At 47.4% G+C, this 22,592-nt stretch overlaps 1 protein-coding gene across 1 annotated transcript in view; it reads left to right on the top strand.

The window, feature by feature from the left end:
* The window catches only part of GFRA1 (GDNF family receptor alpha 1), a 71,083-nt gene that overhangs the window by 11,154 nt on the left and 37,337 nt on the right, over positions 1-22,592 (top strand). Inside the window, exon 3 of the mRNA XM_053450337.1 lies at positions 5,939-6,022. Within this exon, the coding sequence (XP_053306312.1) occupies positions 5,939-6,022 (84 nt within the window). The remainder of the gene's footprint in view (positions 1-5,938; positions 6,023-22,592) is intronic.

The following is a 22,592-nucleotide window of genomic DNA, read 5'->3' as shown; positions in this document are numbered from 1 at the left end:
CTCGTAAACATCAGACGCCGATCCTGGAAGTAAATAACGTTTCCCTCTGAAGTCCTGGCGGGATTAACCCCGTGTGGTTTGGAAGCGAGTGGAGTTGGTTATATCGATCCTCTCGTTACCCGGCTTTTGTATCCGCTGGAAAGAAAATCCATCGCATCGATCCGAAATTGGATGCCGGAATCTGCTTAACAAACTTGTTCGTTATAAATCTCGGGAGATAAACGACTCCGACACTAAATAGAGTCCCGTGTGAGGAGAGGAAGGGGTTAATAGAATTTGGAGCTCTGCTACTTCTGGTAATTATAATTAGAGCTAACATATGCCGTAGCGGTGTACAGCGGCTTTCCTGCCCAGATATCGAGCATTTTGTTTCTTCAAGCAAAGAAAGCAGCTGGAAATAAAGCCGTTCTGCTGGGAGGCAGTTCTACTTATCTACTACCCTCTCAGTAAATAGCAGCTTTGCTGGAAGTATCTGTCCCTCCAATAATTCAAACTTTCTTTATTAACCAGAAATGCTCGGCCCCTTTGCGTCTTATTATTTTTGGCCTCGTCTTAAAGCTTTTGGGTCCAATCTGGGCGGAATGTGGAAAAGCAGCATGACCGTTATGAACGTTCTCTCTGTCGCCATGGAGACTGCACCAGAAATGGGCTTAATACATTGTTACTGTTTGATTTTCTTTGTAATTCATCCTGCCCAGCATGCAAAGGGTTAAAGAACCCGATTCCCATCCTCCAAACACTCAGTTTTGGTTAAAAACCACAGTTTAGTAGCGAGAAGTTATTTCGCAGACTTTGGCTTCACATAATTTTGAAAGAATTCAAAGAAGGGGCCACTAAAGTAACAGTTAACAGGACATCGTACAGCGCCGCGGAATATGGCGGCGATATATACGTCAATAAACAATAACAGCACCAGCTTGGGACGCCATAAAGTAAAGGGGTCCCAGGAGCGGATAGAGGGTCCTTTTCTGGCGTCGCGGTGAGTGGACGTGGCGGACGCTCCAGCGGTTACTCTCACTCACTGAGGGGGACCTGGCCAGGGTCCTGCGATGCATCCAGAAACGCCGGAAACATCTGCGCTTTCCTCAGAGGATTCTCAGCGATCTCCTGTGATTTATGGTCTCCTCCGTGAAGTCTCTTTACGCCCGGCGGCGAGGGACGTCTCACAAAAAGAGCATTGAACGGACCCCGCGGCGGTCTTACCCCATCCATCACGTCCGGAAAATACCCCTTTGTTTCATTCACCCCTCCTGGAAGAGTCCCCAGGGAGGCTGTCTAATCCGTTTTATGGGGGTGGGGGGCAGATTGGGGACCTTATTGCATTATCCCCCCCCACGTCCCCGGCTGTATATTCCGTTATTAATAAGTTATATATATATATATACCGGTATATAGATGTGATTATCGGTCAGTATTCCGTTATTAATAAGTTATATAAATATATACCGGTATATAGATGTGATGAGCGGTCAGCATTCCGTTATTAATAAGTTATATATATATACCGGTATATAGATGTGATTAGCGGTCAGTATTCCGTTATTAATAAGTTATATATATATATATACCGGTATATAGATGTGATTATCGGTCAGTATTCCGTTATTAATAAGTTATATATATATACCGGTATATAGATGTGATTAGCGGTCAGTATTCCGTTATTAATAAGTTATATATATATATATACCGGTATATAGATGTGATTATCGGTCAGTATTCCGTTATTAATAAGTTATATATATATACCGGTATATAGATGTGATTATCGGTCAGTATTCCGTTATTAATAAGTTATATATATATACCGGTATATAGATGTGATTAGCGGTCAGTATTCCGTTATTAATAAGTTATATATATATATACCGGTATATAGATGTGATTATCGGTCAGTATTCCGTTATTAATAAGTTATATATGTATATACCGGTATATAGATGTGATTAGTGGTCAGTATTCCGTTATTAATAAGTTATATATATATACCGGTATATAGATGTGATTATCGGTCAGTATTCCGTTATTAATAAGTTATATATGTATATACCGGTATATAGATGTGATTATTGGTCAGTATTCCGTTATTAATAAGTTATATATATATATACCGGTATATAGATGTGATTATCGGTCAGTATTCCGTTATTAATAAGTTATAAATGTATATACCTGTATATAGATGTGATTATCGGTCAGTATTCCGTTATTAATAAGTTATATATATATACCGGTATATAGATGTGATTATCGGTCAGTATTCCGTTATTAATAAGTTATATATATATACCGGTATGTAGATGTGATTATCGGTCAGTATTCCGTTATTAATAAGTTATATATATATATGTATATACCGGTATATAGATGTGATTATCGGTCAGTATTTCGTTATTAATAAGTTATATATATATATACCGGTATATAGATGTGATTATCGGTCAGTATTCCGTTATTAATAAGTTATATATATATATATACCGGTATATAGATGTGATTAGCGGTCAGTATTCCGTTATTAATAAGTTATATATATATATATACCGGTATATAGATGTGATTAGTGGTCAGTATTCCGTTATTAATAAGTTATATATATATACCGGTATATAGATGTGATTATCGGTCAGTATTCCGTTATTAATAAGTTATATAAATATATACCGGTATATAGATGTGATTAGCGGTCAGTATTCCGTTATTAATAAGTTATATATATATACCGGTATATAGATGTGATTAGCGGTCAGTATTCCGTTATTAATAAGTTATATATATATACCGGTATATAGATGTGATTATCGGTCAGTATTCCGTTATTAATAAGTTATATATATATATATACCGGTATATAGATGTGATTAGTGGTCAGTATTCCGTTATTAATAAGTTATATATATATATATACCGGTATATAGATGTGATTATCGGTCAGTATTCCGTTATTAATAAGTTATATATATATACCGGTATATAGATGTGATTATTGGTCAGTATTCCGTTATTAATAAGTTATATATATATATACCGGTATATAGATGTGATTAGTGGTCAGTATTCAGTTATTAATAAGTTATATATATATACCGGTATATAGATGTGATTATCGGTCAGTATTCCGTTACTTATAAGTTATATAAATATATACCGGTATATAGATGTGATGAGCGGTCAGTATTCCGTTATTAATAAGTTATATATATATACCGGTATATAGATGTGATTAGTGGTCAGTATTCCGTTATTAATAAGTTATATATATATATATACCGGTATATAGATGTGATTATCGGTCAGTATTCCGTTATTAATAAGTTATATATATATACCGGTATATAGATGTGATTATTGGTCAGTATTCCGTTATTAATAAGTTATATATATATATACCGGTATATAGATGTGATTAGTGGTCAGTATTCAGTTATTAATAAGTTATATATATATACCGGTATATAGATGTGATTATCGGTCAGTATTCCGTTACTTATAAGTTATATAAATATATACCGGTATATAGATGTGATGAGCGGTCAGTATTCCGTTATTAATAAGTTATATATATATACCGGTATATAGATGTGATTAGTGGTCAGTATTCCGTTATTAATAAGTTATATATATATATATATACCGGTATATAGATGTGATTATCGGTCAGTATTCCGTTATTAATAAGTTATATAAATATATACCGGTATATAGATGTGATTAGTGGTCAGTATTCTGGGCGCCGTAACAATCGGAATACAAGAAATTTAATGAAAAGAGATTTCCAAATTTTAGTATTTTTTGTGTGAAAACATCTGCCGCTCTGCACTTGGTTACCTCAAAGGGTTAACTGAATTAATTAGTAATTAAGTGATTAAGTAACTCGTTAGCTCGTCCATCAATACTTTAGTCCGTTTATTGGGTGTTTTATTGACGTCTGTACATCAGGCGCTTGCAGAGGAAGCAGCTGGGAGCCGAGGGGGCCGCGCAGGGACAGGAGAGCCGAGGGGGGCCGCGCAGGGACAGGAGAGCCGAGGGGGGCCGCGAAGGGACAGGAGAGCCGAGGGGGCCGCGCATGGGACAGGAGAGCCAAGGGGGCCGCGCAGGGGACAGGAGAGCCAAGGGGGCCGCGCAGGGGACAGGAGAGCCGAGGGGGGCCGCGCAGAGGACAGGAGAGCCGAGGGGGGCCGCGCAGGGGACAGGAGAGCCGGGGGGGCGCGCAGAGGACAGGAGAGCCGAGGGGGGCACGCAGGGACAGGAGAGCCGAGGGGGGCGCGCAGGGACAGGAGAGCCGAGGGCGTCCGCGCAGGTGACAGGAGAGCCGGGGGGGCGCGCATGGGACAGGAGAGCCGAGGGGGGCACGCAGGGACAGGAGACCCGAGGGGGGCGCGCAGGGACAGGAGAGCCGAGGGCGTCCGCGCAGGTGACAGGAGAGCCGGGGGGGCGCGCATGGGACAGGAGAGCCGAGGGGGGCACGCAGGGACAGGAGAGCCGAGGGGGGCACGCAGGGACAGGAGAGTCGAGGGGGGCGCGCAGGGACAGGAGAGCCGAGGGCGTCCGCGCAGGTGACAGGAGAGCCGGGGGGGCGCGCATGGGACAGGAGAGCCGAGGGGGGCACGCAGGGACAGGAGAGCCGAGGGGGGCGCGCAGGGACAGGAGAGCCGAGGGCGTCCGCGCAGGTGACAGGAGAGCCGGGGGGCGCGCATGGGACAGGAGAGCCGAGGGGGGCACGCAGGGACAGGAGAGTCGAGGGGGGCGCGCAGGGACAGGAGAGCCGAGGGCGTCCTCGCAGGTGACAGGAGAGCCGGGGGGGCGCGCATGGGACAGGAGAGCCGGGGGGGCCGTGCATGGACAGGCTCTCTTTTTGCCAGTTAGAGACGTGTTAAAGGCTGCGCTGTTTGTTCTGGGGATTTAGTGCAAAGAGGCAGGAATGTTCCACTTGTTGCTATGGCGATTGTTCCATTTTGCACTGGAATTCCATTCTATCCACCAATCACGTGCTATTAACAGCGTTAGGGGTTAATACCCCTCCCATGGGCATTAAACTAATGCATTTGTTGAAATAACACAGGAAGGAGCTAATTGCCCCGCGACTCCAGTTACCCCAGATCTCGTTTATTTATTTTTGGAATTACTCTGTAGATTAGTTTCCCATCCCCCACTCCTTAAATGCCCCCAAAGTGCAGATTTTCTGTCCTCACTCGAGCGCAGGGGGCTGACGGCCGAGGAGATCCTGAAACATGCGCAGGCGGCGGGCTTCGTACTAAACACAGGCATCGATCTCTACATCTGATGGAGCCGTCCCTCTATCGTGACATCACCAAGCAGCCCCATATGCAAATTAACAGGTGTCGGTTGCAGTAGTTAATTACATACGGTATATCTTGATGATGTCATAGCTTGGGGACAGTCTATTTCTATTCATTTTTACTGCCCCCCCCACAGTGCCAAAGTCTTTACCACACACATGTTAAACCGCTTAGAGGGTGTGGTTAGAGGTGTGGCTGGGGCGGGGTTTGTGACTGGGTGGGGCATTTAGAAGAATAACGTATTTATTTACTCCATTTAATTTATAAAGCCGTTTCCTGCTGTTTCTATACACATTATTGGGGCTTTTAGGGCTGTAGAACCCTGCGATCCCCTCATACCCAGCAAACATTCTGACCTCCTAGAAAAGAGGGGCATCAGGGGGGAGAGAAGGGCATCAGGGGGGGAGAGAGGGGCATCAGGGGTTTATGACCCAAAGCGGGACTGGACAAACTAAACAGGGACACTTGGCAGGAACAAACGGCTTACTTACTCTGTGCTGACAGCGGGTTGCTGAAATGCAGCAAGATAAAGCCTTGATGCGTTTACGGGATGAGCGTGAATGTGATGCGCGGCCGCCGTTCCCATAGCGACGCCGCGGATACGGCGTATATCTAACGCTCTCTCTCTGCGCCCGCAGGTAACGAGCTGCTCGAGGACTCGCCCTACGAACCGGTCAACAGCCGGCTGTCGGATATTTTTAAAGCGGATTCCACCGTGTCCGGTAAGAGACGTCTCCCCGTTACCCCCCCCCCGCTGATATTTTACGTCTTTTAGCCGCTTCTTCTGGTTTTGGGTAATTTAACCCTTTGCTGATATCACGGATTGGCTTCGTCTGCCGGGAGGCGGATTGTTTTGTGAATGTTCTGCAGTTACGTTGTTACCTTTTAATCTGTTTATTTGCGTTTGTGGATCTCGTGGTCGGGGAGACCCCCACTGAGACGCCCCCCCCGTGTCTGATGATTAGGGTGTTATTGGGCCGGGGAGTGAATGTGTGTTTGTGTTCAGAGGGTAATAATTATTGGACCGGGAGGCGGAGCGCGGCCGTCTCATCATATATTATTATCTTATATACCGGTACATGCGTGTAACACGTATGGAGCATGTGCCCCGCAGGGCGGCTCTGAAATCATGTCTGACCGGAATAATGTATTATTAATAGCCCCCAGTTAATGGCAGCAGCTGCCCCGAGTGCTCGGTGGTCTCCCGCTGGTCTCTCGGTGGTCTCTTGGTGTTATCGGATGAACACGGATCTGACCGCATCTTTCATGTTCAGAAAAAAAGCTTTCGGCCCCCCGAAAAAAGTTCCCGGGCCCCTCATCTTTTAGCGCCAGGGACCCCGCTCTGATGCCACGGGGGTCTGATGCTGCGCAGCACATGGGGATCTCTAGCTTGGGGGACGGTGAAAGGCACCGATGCTCTTTAACCGCCCGTTGTACATCGCTGTGGAATATGATGGCGCTGTACAAATCAATAAATAACTGCAACCCTTGCCAGGCCGCCCCCTGGACAGCCTGTGATAGGAGCTGGATGATGAACCCATTAAGTCGCGTTCTAGATCCTTCCGCATGGATGTTCTACTGATCTTCCCCCCCTGGCTGAGGACGGATTCCTGAACCTGTTCCGTGCAGAGGGTTCTACGGTCAGTTCCCGGAGCGACCTGTAGGTGGCGGCGTCATTCCCCTCGTTTCTGTGAATGTCGGTGTCATTTCCCCTCGTTTCTCTCGCCGACCCCCGAACGGTTCCGGGCTCCCTTGTTCTTGCAATGCGCTAAGGGTGGTCCCTACCCCCAGAATCCCCTCCCGGCGCCGGGGCCGCTTTATAACCGTTTAGTTACAGACTCCTAATTAAAGGACGCAAGCGATTCCTGGAGCCGAGTGCTCGCTGGCTTCCCCCGGCTATTCTGACTTTGGGGGGCTGACCGCCGGTCTTCGGACCCCCGTGGCTTCAATGAAATCATTCGTTAAATGTAAATGAGAAGAGTCCGGCGCCGCCCCCTGATTAATATACGGACCCACTCGGCGGGATCGCATCACTCTGTCTGACTACTCAACGATCATTATTCATTTATATTATCCGGCGAAAGACTCGTCGATATTAATTCAATTAACAAAGTGAACAAAATTACTAAAGTTCTAAAAGGGGGGGTGGGGACTGCAGGTTAACCCCTTAGGTTCCACAGCAAAGGAACAAAGAATGAATACATGAAGGGGAGTTAAACGGGTTCACGGCTCCCGAATCTAAGACGAGACCGAGTGCCGCTAGTGAACATGATTATAAACCCCACTCCCCCCCCCGGCATGGCCCACCTCGCCCCCCCGGACCCCTCCCCGGCGCGGCCCCCGGAGCCCTCCCCGGCGCGGGCCCCCGGACTCCTCCCCGATGCGGCCCCCGGACCGCTCCCCGGCATGGCCCCCGGACTCCTCCCCAATGCGGCCCCCAGACCCCTCCCCGGCGCGGCCCCCGGACCCCGGCGCGGCCCCTGGACCCCTCCCCGGCGCGGCCCCCGGACTCCTGGTACAGACTGTGTTTTCTTCATCTCAAGATGCTGATTCTGGATTGAAATCAAACGTCGGCGCCGCGTCTCATAATATTTTGTGGCTTCCGCCTCGCTTCCCTTCCTTCAATCTGTTTCCTCTTTCATCAGACGCTTAGTGATCGTTTTCCGAAGCCCTCGGGAGCGGGGATCAGGGGTCTGTGTTGTTGTTCCTGACCGGGGCCCCGAGTTCTGGGGGTTGTCTTGCCCCGGCTGCGGGGTGAAGGGGCAAATCCTTTGTGTCTGAGATTGCGGATCGCTGCAGCCGTCACATGACACGCAATAAGTGAGGTCCCTTTACATCTCCACGCTGGCCCTTTGGCCAAAGCGTTGGGGCATGTTGCAGAATCCCCCCATAAGTATTTGCCCCTTCCCCCACCCCGCGGCTGTTACCCGTACAGTAGATATGGTAGTCAGCTCCCGCATTGGCTCGGGGGGGACACTTCGAGCGTGGGGGTCTATTAGGGGGTCTGCACGGCGAGCGCTTTGAATGGGAGTGATTTCTTGTTACTGATTGGGGGCTTCAAACAGCTAATCAGGTGCAGGAAATACCAACCCATGAAGAAGGGCATCTGCAGCAGCAGGGCTGCAGCTTCCACCCCCAATAAGTATCTCAATGTATATGAAAGTCCTCACAGAGGGTCCGGGTTACTCACGGAGCGATTTAATCTTAAGCTTTCTTCTGTACTGGGGGTATCCGGGGCAATAAGCTGTCCCGGGCCGAAGCAGTTCATAGTTCAGCCTGCGAATCGTTCCATTAAATGTGCAGCTCCGCGGACTATGATGGCGCTATAAAAAAACCACTAAATAACACTAAATCTTTGTGACCTATTAATGGGTTAAACGTTCTGGATACGGATAATTCCTCCAACCCTCGGCCGCCGTAAATCCTCCTCGTTTCTCTCGGCGAAATCATTTGAATTCTATATATTTCAGCGTCTGCGTGAAAGTATAATCCAGCGTCGCGCAGGAACGTCGGGGTAGAATATGGAAATCTTTCTGTGCCTCCCGTATGCCGGGAAATCTCAGGCAGAGAACTTTTCTGAATTTCCCCCGATGTCAGGCGGCGTAATCGAGTTTGTATGGAACTTGGATGACTTAATATTTCATGCGAGATACATTTCTAAAAATAATAAAAATCAGATATCGCAACGCGAGCTCCGGGACTTTTAATCACTTTTAGCTTTGTGGGCAAAGAACACAAGAAAAAAAGACAGCAAAAAACATTCATTTTCTCCACTTGACATCCGCTTTGTGACAGCCGCGCGTTATTAAAAATCCCAGATCCCCCCAAATTTATTGCAGCCGCTTGCTAGAGAAAGCTGAGAAGCGGCTCGGTGTGATGGGGGTAGTTTGCAGTCTGACCTCTTAAAGGGACTTTAATATATATTGAAACCCAGATCGGCCCCATCCGGCCCCCGTCTAGTCGCCCGTTTCTCCTGCTGTAAAGAATTAATCAGTCGTTGGTCTCGTCTTAGATTCAGGAGCCGTATGTCTATCCCGCGCATGTTTAATCCCCTCACTGTATTACCCTCTACCACCTCTGCTGGGAGGCTGTTCCCGTTATCAGCAGGAAAGTTCAGGTTTATAAACAGCCGGCCGCCGGCACTGAACTCTCTGACTCCTCGATTCTTTTTCCTTGGCCGCATTAATTCTATAAAGAGATTGAATTCTGCGCCTTTGAAACAAACAAATAAATAACTCCCCTCCCCCGCCAGAGGATGCATGAAATCTGCCCCTCGCGAGTCTCTTTATTTTATCGCCGTCTGCCAGCGATCTCTGCCTTTGAAGCCTCAGCCAAGGCGTCCCGGCTGGCAGTCGCAGAGTAGATGCTCTGAATTTATTACCGGCACCCAAAGAATATTTTTTTTTATATATATTTTTTTGGCTCGGCAGCTCGCGCTCCGGCGCCAAAACGAATCCCCGGCACACGGCGCCAATTAAATATCTTCTGGGCACAAACGCCATGAAACAATTACTCTGCGCAAGAACCGCCTATTAGTGCTGGATCTCCCATAATCCTCCTTTTCTACATTCACCTGAATGACTTCCGAACCAGACTGATCCGGCAACCAGAGGGGCCGTTAATAATTCTACAGAATCGCTCCGGGCAAAAATTACGCAACCCGACCCCCTGAATAAAAAAAATAAACACTCGGGGGACGACTTTTTGCTTTGTTTTTTTTTGTTTTTTTTTTACTTCTATGTTTTTCACAACAACATTTTTGATACATAAATATTTAATATTAGGTCACAGTCTTGCAAAGTCCCGCCCTAACCACGCCTCTAACCACACCCCCTAAAAATAGCAGGGCATTTATTGGAAGAATAATGGGGTTTATTTCCCCGTTTCATTTATAAAGCCGTTTCCTGCTGTTTCTATACACATTATCGGGGCTTTTAGGGCCGTAGAACCCTGCGATCCACTCATACCCAGCAAACATTCTGACCTCCTAGAAAAGAGGGGCATCGGGGGGGGAGAGGGGTATCAGGGGAGGAATGTGGGGAACAGGGGAGGCGAGAGGGGCATTAGAGGGGCACATGACCCAAAGAGGGACTGGACAAACTAAATAGGGACACTTGGCAGGTATGTTTCACAGGACAAGAGAAAAGAGATGGTAGAAGGAAGGATCTGTATTATATTACATCACGCGTACCTGCGACGAGCTGCCGCCTCTAAAATAATGCGACATTTGGGGTGGATTTTGGGAAAATCCTGAATGAATTTAACATGAAGTCACTGATCCTAATATTCAAGTAACGGAGCGGCCGGCCCCCCCGGGCCCCCCGAAGCGCACGTTGAAGAATCCCCGTTTAATAATTAATAAAGTGATGAGCAGAACAGAAATCTGGGCTTGGAAGTCGGAATAAACTGGTTTAACCCTGTGAGTGCCGCAGAGCGGCCGTTACGCGCTGAATACATTGTACCGGCTTCCGCCTCGCTAACGCCGCCCGTTTATAACCGTCCCGTAATATATCACAGAAAAGGCAAAATCAGCAAAGTCCCCAAATATTTGCCCCCTGTGACGCATCTGTGACTTTTAACCTCTCCCAGGGAGATCCATCTCACGGGTGTCACAGTCCTCACGACATCACCCGCCGGCCCCCGCACCACAGCCGGAGGGCCGGAGGGGATTATCTATCCGATATCTCCCGCCTTTCAGCCTTTTCCCATAATAAAGGGTAATTCTTTGGCTCTTCCCACGGACGAGGCCTCTCTGACCCCAAGCAGAGAACAAAGACCATTATCCGGTGGCCCCCGCGGGAGCGTCCCGTCCGGACTGTCAGTCGGCGGCTGTGATCAGCGCTGATCCCTGACCTCGCCGCCGGTACATCGCGCGCCCGCCCGGCTTTGGCCAATCCTCTTATTATATATTTCTCGCCCCTCATTGTCCAGAATCTCAGATCCAAGAATAATGGAATTTGGTGATTTGCTGAAATTACTGAGTTTAAGAACTTTTAGAATCAATGAAATCCATAAAGACGGCGAATCCCTGAACGGCTCGCGGTCGCGCTAGGAAACGCTCTCCTTCCCTCTCCTGGTTCAGTCTGTCAAACATCGACCAACGTCCCTCGGATAACCGGAGGAGGACGACTCCAAACAACAAGAGAATCTGACACTAGAGGGTCAGAGATGGAATGGAAGGAAGCTTTACTTTATTGAGAGGGTGGTAGATAAGTGTAACAGCCTCCCGGCAGAGGTGGTAGAGGGTAATACAGTGAGGGAATGTAAACATGCATGGGATAGACATACGGCTCCTGAATCTAAGAAGCGACCAACGACTGATTAAGGTTTGAGTCGTTAAAGCAGGAGAAACGGGCGACTAGACGGGGGCCGGCGGGGGCCGATCTGCTGGCAGGGTCTGGGTTTCTGATATAGAGAGTGAGATGTGGGGGGCTGTACGTGGTTTCTGTTGGACAGGACTGTTTGTGGTTATAGGCTGGTGACCACGCGGTACGAATCCGGTTAACGAGCGCTAATACCGAACATCACTCGCGGTGCCGGCCGGCCGATGGTTTTGGGTTCAGGTTTAAACCGTTAACTCCCGACGCGGCCAGCGGGATTCAGACGTCCGCGATCCGTCCCCATCAGCCCCGTTCTGGATCCCATGTTCTAGCTTCACCGGCTGCGTGTTCTCCGCATGTCCCCCCCCTGCGGCTCTCTGCATCACGATTATCTCTCCGTCTGATTACTTTTTCCGTCTCGGGGTTGCGGAGGAAGCGTTTCTCCTTTTCAGCCCAATTTAGAAAGTTCTCCAGCTGGATCGGCGGAAACGGGTGAAACGGACAAAAGGCAGAATTTTTATACTCTCCTTTTTCTCCTTTTCCTTCGGCGGTTACGAAGCTTCCTCGGGGTGGAATCGGAGCGTCTCGGACGTCGTGCGATTGGTGCAAAGGGTATCGGGATTTACGTTTATTTATACCATACTATTTTAGGTGGAACTGCGTCTTTAAAACTCCCCATTTTGGGCTTTTTCGCCTATTTCTTGCTTTATTGTCGCTCTTCAGACTCGGGATAAGCGCGCCGATCGCAATCGCGGTGACTTTTCTCTCCGCTCGGCGCTCCTGACGTCTGTCGGCCGCCCTGTAAACGCATTTTCTCTCTTATCTCGCTAACATTTAGCAGCGGAGACTCGGATTTATCGACTTTCCTACATTTGTTAAGAAAATAGCGGCAGCTGCTGGGTTGTGAAGTCGCCGCCGGTCCGTGTAACGGTGTAACGGGTACGGTCTGGAGCCGCTCGCCCGTCTAGTCGCCCGCTTCTCCGTTATCAGTCTTCAGGAGTCGGATCCCTGCCCCACGGTGTACTAAAGGGCCGATCTAATGCCCCTGGCAGCCCCGGGATAGAGGAATGCATTTTAAATTAACCCCATAAACCCCATCTGAATACCTTAATACGCACCCCTAAATGTAAAAAATATATAAAATTATAGGGAAGCTGCAGCTTCAGCACTGCAGCAGAACGTCCTCTCAGTTGTCTAATGATTCTCACCACTGATTGGCTGCTTGAAGCGGTCAGCCAGTGGCAGGTTAGGGAGCGCATTTCACGCCTGTGTAGGGGTCTCCTGAGAAGCCCCCTGATGTCCCTGTCAGTAAGTACATGACGTGCAGGGAGATTGTTCGGGGAAATGCGTCTCCAGCGCAGCAAATAGCCGCGGGTACACAGAGGGGCATGGGGGGGGTATCTGCGGAATCCCCTCGTGCCTTTGGAAGGGGGGATGGGCACCATTAAAATTTAAAGGGTCCGCTCAGCTGTTATATGGGGGAGGGGGGTCTCTTTAATGATCAGCGTGGTGTTCTCGTTTAAAATGAATATAAATAAGGGTCTGCAGCCTAAGTGGAGCGAGAGAGAGACAACGAGCAGAAGACAGACCCTCGCAGCCGGGGGTCCCGATCCTCGCAGCCGGGGGTCCCGATCCTCGCAGAGGGGGTCCCGACCGAACCTCGAGATGCGCCCGGGCTGTTAGCATGTTTAATTGGCGCCGTGTTCATGGCGTGTGGTGTGAAGGGGAACACGGAACACGCTGGGAGAGGGAACCTGTTTAATCATCGGGGTAACGGACGTGACATGTTGCAGTTAGCGGCTGTCAGGCGCAGGGTCCGGAGGGGCCGTCGTGCGGGGTGATGCTGGTTAGCGAGGAAGCCGCCGTTCAGCCGAGGGAAAGATCGATAAAACGGCAGAACCGGCCAGTTATTCACTTAATAAAAGGCTCCGCCGGAGGGCCGGGTAACGTTGTAGCTAAAGAACAATCGCCGCTTCGTCTCCGTGTCTCTGTCCTGAGGGCCGAGCAGCGGTCTCCAACCCCCCCCCCACCCCGCGCTAACCGATAGCACTATTTAATTTTATGAATGGCTCAAAAATAAGCTTTTTTTACCGAAAACGTTTTATTTTCAGTCACGCGGTTTATGTTCAGGAGAATGACGTTGGGAACGCCAGCTCTCCGCACAGGTGGGGGTGGGGGTGGGGTAGATTTGAGGGGCTGCGTTATTCCAGCTTAAAGTCTGTATCTGTTTTGCCTCCATCAGTCAGTGGCCCTGGAGAATTATTGCCCTCCTTACTCTTTTTGTATCAGGAATGGCTGTAATAGTAGTAATAAACAGTTTAGGGGGTGGTAGAAAAGTGGAACAGCCTCCCAGCCTTCACAATTTGTAGACACTGGCGACTAAATATCTCTATTTCACCATGTCGGTTATGGGGGGGGCACAATTTGCATATGGGGTCAGAATTCTCCCCAAATTCTCGCCCTCCTCCACCCGGTGATCAGGAATGACATTTCTGGGTTCCCGGACTTTCTGATGAGCGCTCGGGGGTTTTACCCTGACGTCTCGTTTATATTAGCGTTACTCGGACAGGATGAATGATGTCAGAGGCCGGTAACGCATCACAGATATTAATGCATCACTTTTTAATGCGATCCCTTACAATCCGCCAAAAACACACAATATAATGAGCCACGGAACGAGAATGATGAATACGATTCATTTTGATGGCGGCCGCCGCGGACCGAAGGCATGAATTAGTAAAGCCCCCCCCCCCGGGCCGCGCGGGGCTGATGGATGGGGCGGCCCCCGCTTTATCTCTGGGTTTAAATAATGTTAATAATTTATGGCATTCGTTTAAATACAGTACGAGGATGATGCATGAACTCGGCTACAGCACTGAACGGAGCTCACAGGGAATTGGCCCCGGGGGCCACAGAACACGCGCAGCCGATAAATATTCATTATTACCTGCGACCATGCGCTGAGAGGCAAGAGCGGCATGAAGGGGAGGAAAGAGGGACATCGGGGGGAGGGGCACAAAGGTTAGGGAAAAGAGACTGGAAAAGGTAAACAAGGACAGCTGGCAGGTATGTTATGAGAATCTACATATTATCTGCGATACCAACTTTCTAAGTCGAAGGAAACGGAGAATCGCTTTTTATCCCCATTTCTGTGAGTAAATAATTCTTTGCTCCAGATATTTAATTGCGTTGATGAGATGCGTGGTGGGGGGTATACGGTCCCCGGGGGGGGTATACGGTCCCGGGGGGGGGTATAAGGCTCCGTTAAAACGGGTAACAGTTCTGCAGCCAAAAATAGTTTTAATAAAGTGGTTCTGACATATTTGAAAAGTCAGTCTGTAGAACATGCGCCGCTCGGAGGGTAGGAAGTGAGGCCGAGCGCCCAAATATACCCCGTCTGCAGAACAGTCGGAGTTTGTACCCCCGGCCCCGCTGGCGCCCACCCTCTTGGCATTTAACTCTGTTTTAGGTCACTTAAAACCCCATGGCTGATCATCCTTGTAAGTGCTACCTCTTCACGCGCATGTTCCCCAGTCTGTCCAGAATCCGGGGCAGTTGGGCATCTCTGGGCCCCCCGGCTGTAACCGAGCTCCGCGTGTAAAGAGGCTGCCCGCGGTTAGTGTGCCGGGGTATCCTCTATTACCCCGGCACCCTCCCCCTATTAACTGTCTCCACGTCGCTGTGCATGCGCGGCCCCCACCTGTGAGGAATAGTAACTCAACAAGACCCGTCGGCATAACGACCCTCTCCTTTCTTCTAAATAATCTGTTAATTAGTTTAGTCCGCGTTGCTGCGCATGATGATGTATCGGAGGTCAGACGGCGAGCAGCGATTAGTAAATTAACGCCGTATCCTGTGACCTCGCCGGCCCCCGGCCCCCCCGACGCGGGGAGGAAGCGGTAATTGTTATTTTCTTGGCTACAATGTTGCGATTTTACAAACATTTGTTCCTCGTTGACAGAAGCTTTCGGCTCCCGGCCAGATGCGAGGCTAACGAGGAGACGCGTCCCCGAGCCCTCCATCCGGGATCTGTTACCTCCAAAGGGGCCGCAGGGGACAGGCAGGACATTAGAGGCCATTTAACATATATATATATATAGATACAGTATATATATACCAGAAGTGTTTTCCTGCCCCTTGTCTGAAGCGTTCTGCGCGGTGCGGCTTCCGAGTCATCTGCTGGTTGGAAGACCCTCTGGCTGCGGAGACCCCGCCCCCTGTATAATTATTTTATCCTCCGTTTATTTTCTTTGTGGATTTTGTTAAAAGTCTCTTTGAAATGAAAGCTCCGGAGCTGAAAAATCCCCGAGCCGGCAAAATATCCCCGCGGAGCCGGCGCTCTATTCATCTCCTGACGAGAGAGCGGAGGGTCCGCGGGGGCGAGGGGTTTAATATGGTGCTTAGTATACACGAGGGGGGGCGCGCTGTGCGGGGGGGGGGGCAGTATGTGAGACATGGGAAGCAGTTTGGATCCTGATGGAATGAACAGCAATTCTGGAGCAAAGAGGACAAAGTGGTGCCGTCTCCATAGCAACAAGTAGGACACTCCTGGCGATTGCCTCGTTACCCAGAACCCCCGGCGTGTGGCATGTAAGGGGCCTGTGATGGAGTTAAATGCGCCGGGGTTGCGGCCCTTCAACCGCCGTCCATTGTTACACCGTGAGGAATATATATTTCTTTACGCTGCTCATCTCTCCGCGGAGGCCGGAAGCAAAACGCGTGGGCCGAAGAGCTTACCGTCTACAGGAAGAAAATGTCAAGGAACGAGGCGGCCATTTATTTGTATTTCTGTGTGAAATGCAAACGTTTTCATTAGAAATAAATGACCCCGGATCGCTCTCGGCTGAAAACGCGTCGGGGGGGGGGGGCAGAAGCATAAAAAAAAACAAAGCAAAAAAGGAATTCTTTGAAGAAATTACCCCAAATCCTTCAGAGAAGGCGGAAGGAGCGGCGCGTTTCTCCGCTCACAATGATTGCAGCTGTGGGGGGCTCTCTGTGTTCCTGCAATTTGAATGAATGGAAGACCCTCGCTCGATGGAGGTCGGCAGGAATGGAGGCTCCTTTTCTTCCTTTTGCAGAATTAATGATCGCGAAGCAATTTCCAGCAAATCGACTCCCAGAAATGACTATCGATACCGGCGAGCGGGGTGGAAAAAACGCTTGCTTTCTGCAAAAGAATAAAGACGGCTGGCGGGCCGGTGCTTCTGAAGCGCGCCCCTTTTTTTCTGTTATTTTTATACAAATCAAACATTATTTTTTTAATGCAACTTTTGCAATAAACTCGCTGAATACAGACTGCTGATCAAAAAATAAAACAAATGAATAACGAGCTGCTACTCAATACCTGAAACTTGTTGTTTTTGTGCAGGGATCTATCCCGGGGAAATTCTGCACCACGGCCCCCCCCCCCGACGTGTCGAGTGTTCAGACCGGGACCCTTGCGGTGTATGGGGAGGAGGGGGATGTGGCCAGACTTAAGAGGGGGGTTTCTTTAAATAAAATTAAAAAAAGCTAAATATTATGCATTTTTATAAGGTAGCGATTTATAGGAAGAAGCGGGAAAATAAGTTAATAAATACTGAATAAAAATAAAAAATCCCTTAATTAAAATCATTTCCTCCCACCCCGATGTCCCTTTTAACAGCTGATTTGAAGTCAGGATTGTAAAAAGCTATTTCTTTGGAACCCCGCCTGGGTGATTAAGACTGAGGCATTCTATTGCTCCCCTCAGGCAGTATGATAAGGAGTCGGGGGGTTTAGTAGATCGGGGATCAGATAACAGAGCGAGAATCATACAAACGGCTGATATGCAGCTGCCTGAAAACTTTATATTTTGGGGCAAAAAAGGAGCAATATTTTTGTGTACTGGAGAAAAATATTACTGTATTTCACCCAATCAGGATCCGGCATTGTGAGTTCCCATCTCCCAGGTAGTCAGAATGATACGGTTGATAAATTTGCTGCTTTTAGCCCAAAAGTCACTGCCGTGTGAGTCACTATTAGTAATAATAGCGTAAAAGTAGTCATTTTGTGTGTTCCAGGCCGTGGTGGCGATGCCTGGTTTACCCACCACGGGTTTGCCCTCTGTGCGTGATTTTACTTCTAATTATTAGAATTTACAGGAGAAATTGAAACCTACGTGGGAATCGCTATCCTAAAAGTAAGGCTGGTTCTGTATGACACTTGGGGGACATTAGTAACCATGGCAATCAGATAAAATACACATTTTTACAGATTTTATTCCCTCTGTGTGCTTTATGTCAGGGTCCCAAACCAGGTCTCTGGTATAAGGTCAGCTGGGATATGTGACCCACAAAAAAGACCCTCAGACTCAGAGCCCCCCAAAATAAAAAAAAATAATGCGCCCCCATCGTCCCCATCCGAGCGAGGAGCTCTTCTCACAGATGCCGGGAAGCTGTCAGCGGCGGGGAGATTCAGCTCATCCCTAAAGGACTCTGACGGCTTCTGTAAGCAGGGAACATGGAGCGTTCATCATTCCCCAAGGGCACGGCTGACCTTTGAGATGTGACATGCATGTTAGTGAGGGGGTCTCGATTTAGCTCGCTGTCACAAAATGTGAACGGTTTGTGTCTCGATATAAAAAAACATTCATATTGACAGAGACTGCGTGGAAATCTCCCAAAAGCATCTTCTGCTGCGCATGGTTCGTAGCCGATTTCTCAGGTGGCCTCTTTACCCTTCAACACTGAGAATCCTTTACTGGAATAATACGAGTTCTAACAGAGCAGCTACTAAGAGCCGAATAACGTGTGCGTTCTTTACAGTAAGAGCAGTAAAGATGTGGAATCCACAACCAACAAACTTGGCGCTATCAGATCCAATAGATCCCTTTAATATACGGGGTGGAGAGTATATAATATATGAGGTATATACAGGGATATAGCGGGTTATAAGGACGGGATTAGTTATACGGCCAGAGAGTATATAATATATAATATGAGGAATATACAGGATATAACGGGTTATAAGGAGAGTATATAATATATAATATGAGGCATATACAGGGATATAACGGGTTATAAGGACGGGATTAGTTATACGGCCGGAGAGTATATAATATATAATATGAGGAATATACAGGGATATAACGGGTTATAAGGACGGGATTAGTTATACGGCCGGAGAGTATATAATATATAATATGGGGAATATACAGGGATATAACGGGTTATAAGGACGGGATTAGTTATACGGCCGGAGGGTATATAATATATAATATGAGGAATATACAGGGATATAACGGGTTATAAGGACGGGGTTAGTTATACGGGGGGAGAGTATATAATATATAATATGAGGAATATACAGGATATAACGGGTTATAAGGACGGGATTAGTTATACGGGGGGAGAGTATATAATATATAATATGAGGAATATACAGGATATAACGGGTTATAAGGACGGGATTAGTTATACGGCCGGAGAGTATATAATATATAATATGAGGAATATACAGGGATATAACGGGTTATAAGGACGGGATTAGTTATACGGCCGGAGAGTATATAATATATAATATGAGGAATATACAGGATATAACGGGTTATAAGGACGGGATTAGTTATACGGCCGGAGAGTATATAATATATAATATGAGGAATATACAGGGATATAACGGGTTATAAGGACAGGATTAGTTATACGGCGGGAGAGTATATAATATATAATATGAGGAATATACAGCGATATAACGGGTTGTAAGGACGGGATTAGTTATACGGGGGAGAGTATATATTATATAATATGAGGAATATACAGGGATATAACGGGTTATAAGGACGGGATTAGTTATACGGCCGGAGAGTATATAATATATAATATGAGGAATATACAGGATATAACGGGTTATAAGGACGGGATTAGTTATACGGGAGGAGTGTATATAATATATAATATGAGGAATATACAGGATATAACGGGTTATAAGGACGGGATTAGTTATACGGCGGGAGAGTATATAATATATAATATGAGGAATATACAGGATATAACGGGTTATAAGGACGGGATTAGTTATACGGCCGGAGAGTATATAATATATAATATGAGGAATATACAGGATATAACCGGTTATAAGGACGGGATTAGTTATACGGCCGGAGAGTATATAATATATAATATGAGGAATATACAGGATATAACCGGTTATAAGGACGGGATTAGTTATACGGCCGGAGAGTATATAATATATAATATGAGGAATATACAGGATATAACGGGTTATAAGGACGGGATTAGTTATACGGCCGGAGAGTATATAATATATAATATGAGGAATATACAGGGATATAACGGGTTATAAGGACGGGATTAGTTATACGGCGGGAGAGTATATAATATATAATATGAGGAATATACAGGCATATAATGGGCTGCAGTGTGAAGCAGAGGAGACTCCGGTGCTGTGATTAGTTAAAAAGCAAATAGTTGGCGATTTGTTTTCCGCAGTGATTCGCTCCAAGCTTTTTACCTGCATGCGCGGAGCGTTATCTAGAATATTTTATTTATTACCTGCGAACGGCTGTTACTCATTAATACCTCTGAAAATTACGGCTTCTAAGCCGCTGTCACCGCGGGATCATCGCTATTCACTTGATAAATTTTCTTTCAAACTTTATAAAGTGCGTCTCGCCGCCATCCGGCGCGCTTATTTTGATAAATGTTTATGGAGAATGTATACGTTCACATATCTGTAACCATTAGAAATCCCATTTATTCATAAAAGATTCATTCTCTCGGAGTCTCAGGGATGGCTCCGGGCGAAAACCAAGAGAAGAACGGGAGGCGCAGAGACCGCCGCCGTGACTTCGCCAAACTCGCTGCACGTAGAGCCGGCAGAGCACTATAATTAGCCGGAGTGATACGGCATTCATTATAATTATTGCGGGCGATCAAATACAGTAATTACAAGCAGCCAGCAGAATTCCACGCAGCGATACATTTTTAATGCTTATCTGTACCGGTTCATACACAAAATGTGCATAATTAATACAAAAAGGATGTTTACGCACCGCACGGCGCGTCAGCAGATTAATGTCTTCCGTGATGTTGTTGAACTCGCGTTGCCGCAGTTAGCTGACTTTTTTAATTTGTTTAATTTTATTAAATGCGGTATTTTACGGAAACAGGAAGGGCTTCGGAATCCCCGTCGCTGTCCGTTATAGCCGGAGCCGAGCATGATGGGAATGGTAGTCCACGGGACTGGTGCTGCGGGGGCCGGTGTGTCGTAACCTCCTCTCTGTATACCCTCTCTGACCCGAGCAGACCTGGCCACGCGCTAATGTCTGTCCTGGAAGGTGAGAGTGTTGAGAGTGTGTGGATCAAACAATCAACGATCGCACTTTAGCAGTTGGGAGACCATTTGTCACAAAGCGATTATCTCTGTCTTTCTTAATACCCTCACTGTATTACCCTCTACCACTTCTGCTGGGAGGCGGTTGCATTTATCTACCGCCCTCTCAGTAAAGTAAAACTTCCATTCCATGTCAGCCTCTGACCCTCTAGTGTTAGATTCCGGTCTCTTGTTTTCTTTAAAATACCGTTAACTTTCCTCCCGTCCCTTGTTTAACCCCTTTATGTGTTTAAATGCCTCCATCGTTTGCCCTCTCTCTCTTCTCTCCCCCCTCTCTATCATCTTTTCTCCAGTGAGAATGGATCCTCTTCCCAGCTGGTCAGTTTATAGACTCCCGACTTCTGTGCTCAGCCTGTCGCTGGTTAAAGGGACACTTCAATGTGCCATAAGCAACAGGACTGTCCCAGTAATTTGTGGCTGTTGGCAGCTATGCGGATAGCTCTGGTATCGCATGTAGTTATGTTATACGCTTTGCTGCTCGGAGAAATCTTTTAACGTCTGGTTTGCAGATATTTTGGCTAAAACCTGGTGTTTTTGCCAATATTTTATCCGCTTGTTTCTATTTTTTCTTGCAGACGATGCGAATCATTTTTTCTTGCGGAATTTGAATTATTTTTGCACAATAATCGCATTTGTTTCTACGCTCAAAATAAACGCGGCACAAAAAATGCAAATTATGGCAAAGTCTCAATTTATAAAGTACTGAAAAAAATAAAAGAAATAATGCTTAATAAAAGAATAATCCGGATATTTGAGGTGATTTTTTTGAAGTCATGTGACGGCGGGTGTTGTTGCTCCTGTGGGCCGCTCAGTTCTGTTTGCTATGGAATATTCTAGAGGGAGAAATGAACGGGGTTTCATGTTAAGTTCGCAGGCAGTTTGCCGCTAATCCTCGCGCCGGCCGCCGGTTCCTTCCGCGGTTCATTAATTCGATGTTACGTCTCGCAGTCAAACGGCTGTCGAGTCCCCGAGTGCTTCGGCTAATTAGAGCGCTCGGGGTCTGAGACTCTCTCATCGCTCTCGTGTCGCGTTATCGGGAGTCTCTTGTATTTCTAGAAGACTCTAAGATCCAACCGAGCGCGAAGGAAGCGGCAGAAGAAGTCCGGGGGTCCGAGCGACGTCACCGAACCGTCCGCCAGAAATTATCGAGGACGCGTTTAGGTTCGGTGGGGGATACGGCACTCCTGCACTGCACTGCTCTTTCTTCCCCTCATGCCCCTCTCCGGTGCTGCGTCTCTCCCCCCTGACGCCCTTCTCTCCTCCCCTGATGCCCCTCTCTCCCCTGTTGCCCCTCTCTCCTCCCCCGATGCCCCTCTTTTCTAGGAGGTCAGAGTGTTTGCTGGGTATGAGGGGATCGCAGGGTTCTACAGCCCTAAAAGCCCCGATAATGTGTATAGAAACAGCAGGAGACGGCTTTATAAATTAAACAGGGTAAATAAACCCCATTATTCTTCTAATAAATGCCCTGCCCTAGTTACGCAAACCACACCCCATCCATGCCGCTAACCTCACCCCCTAATTGCCCATTTGAGGTATTGGAACATTTGCCATAAACCTCAGTCTCCTCCTGAATCACCAAAACTTTATTTAATTTACA

The sequence above is a fragment of the Spea bombifrons genome, chromosome 11 (genome assembly GCF_027358695.1).
Source record: "Spea bombifrons isolate aSpeBom1 chromosome 11, aSpeBom1.2.pri, whole genome shotgun sequence".
NCBI lineage: Eukaryota > Metazoa > Chordata > Amphibia > Anura > Pelobatidae > Spea > Spea bombifrons.
This window is presented reverse-complemented; position numbering and strand designations above follow the sequence as displayed.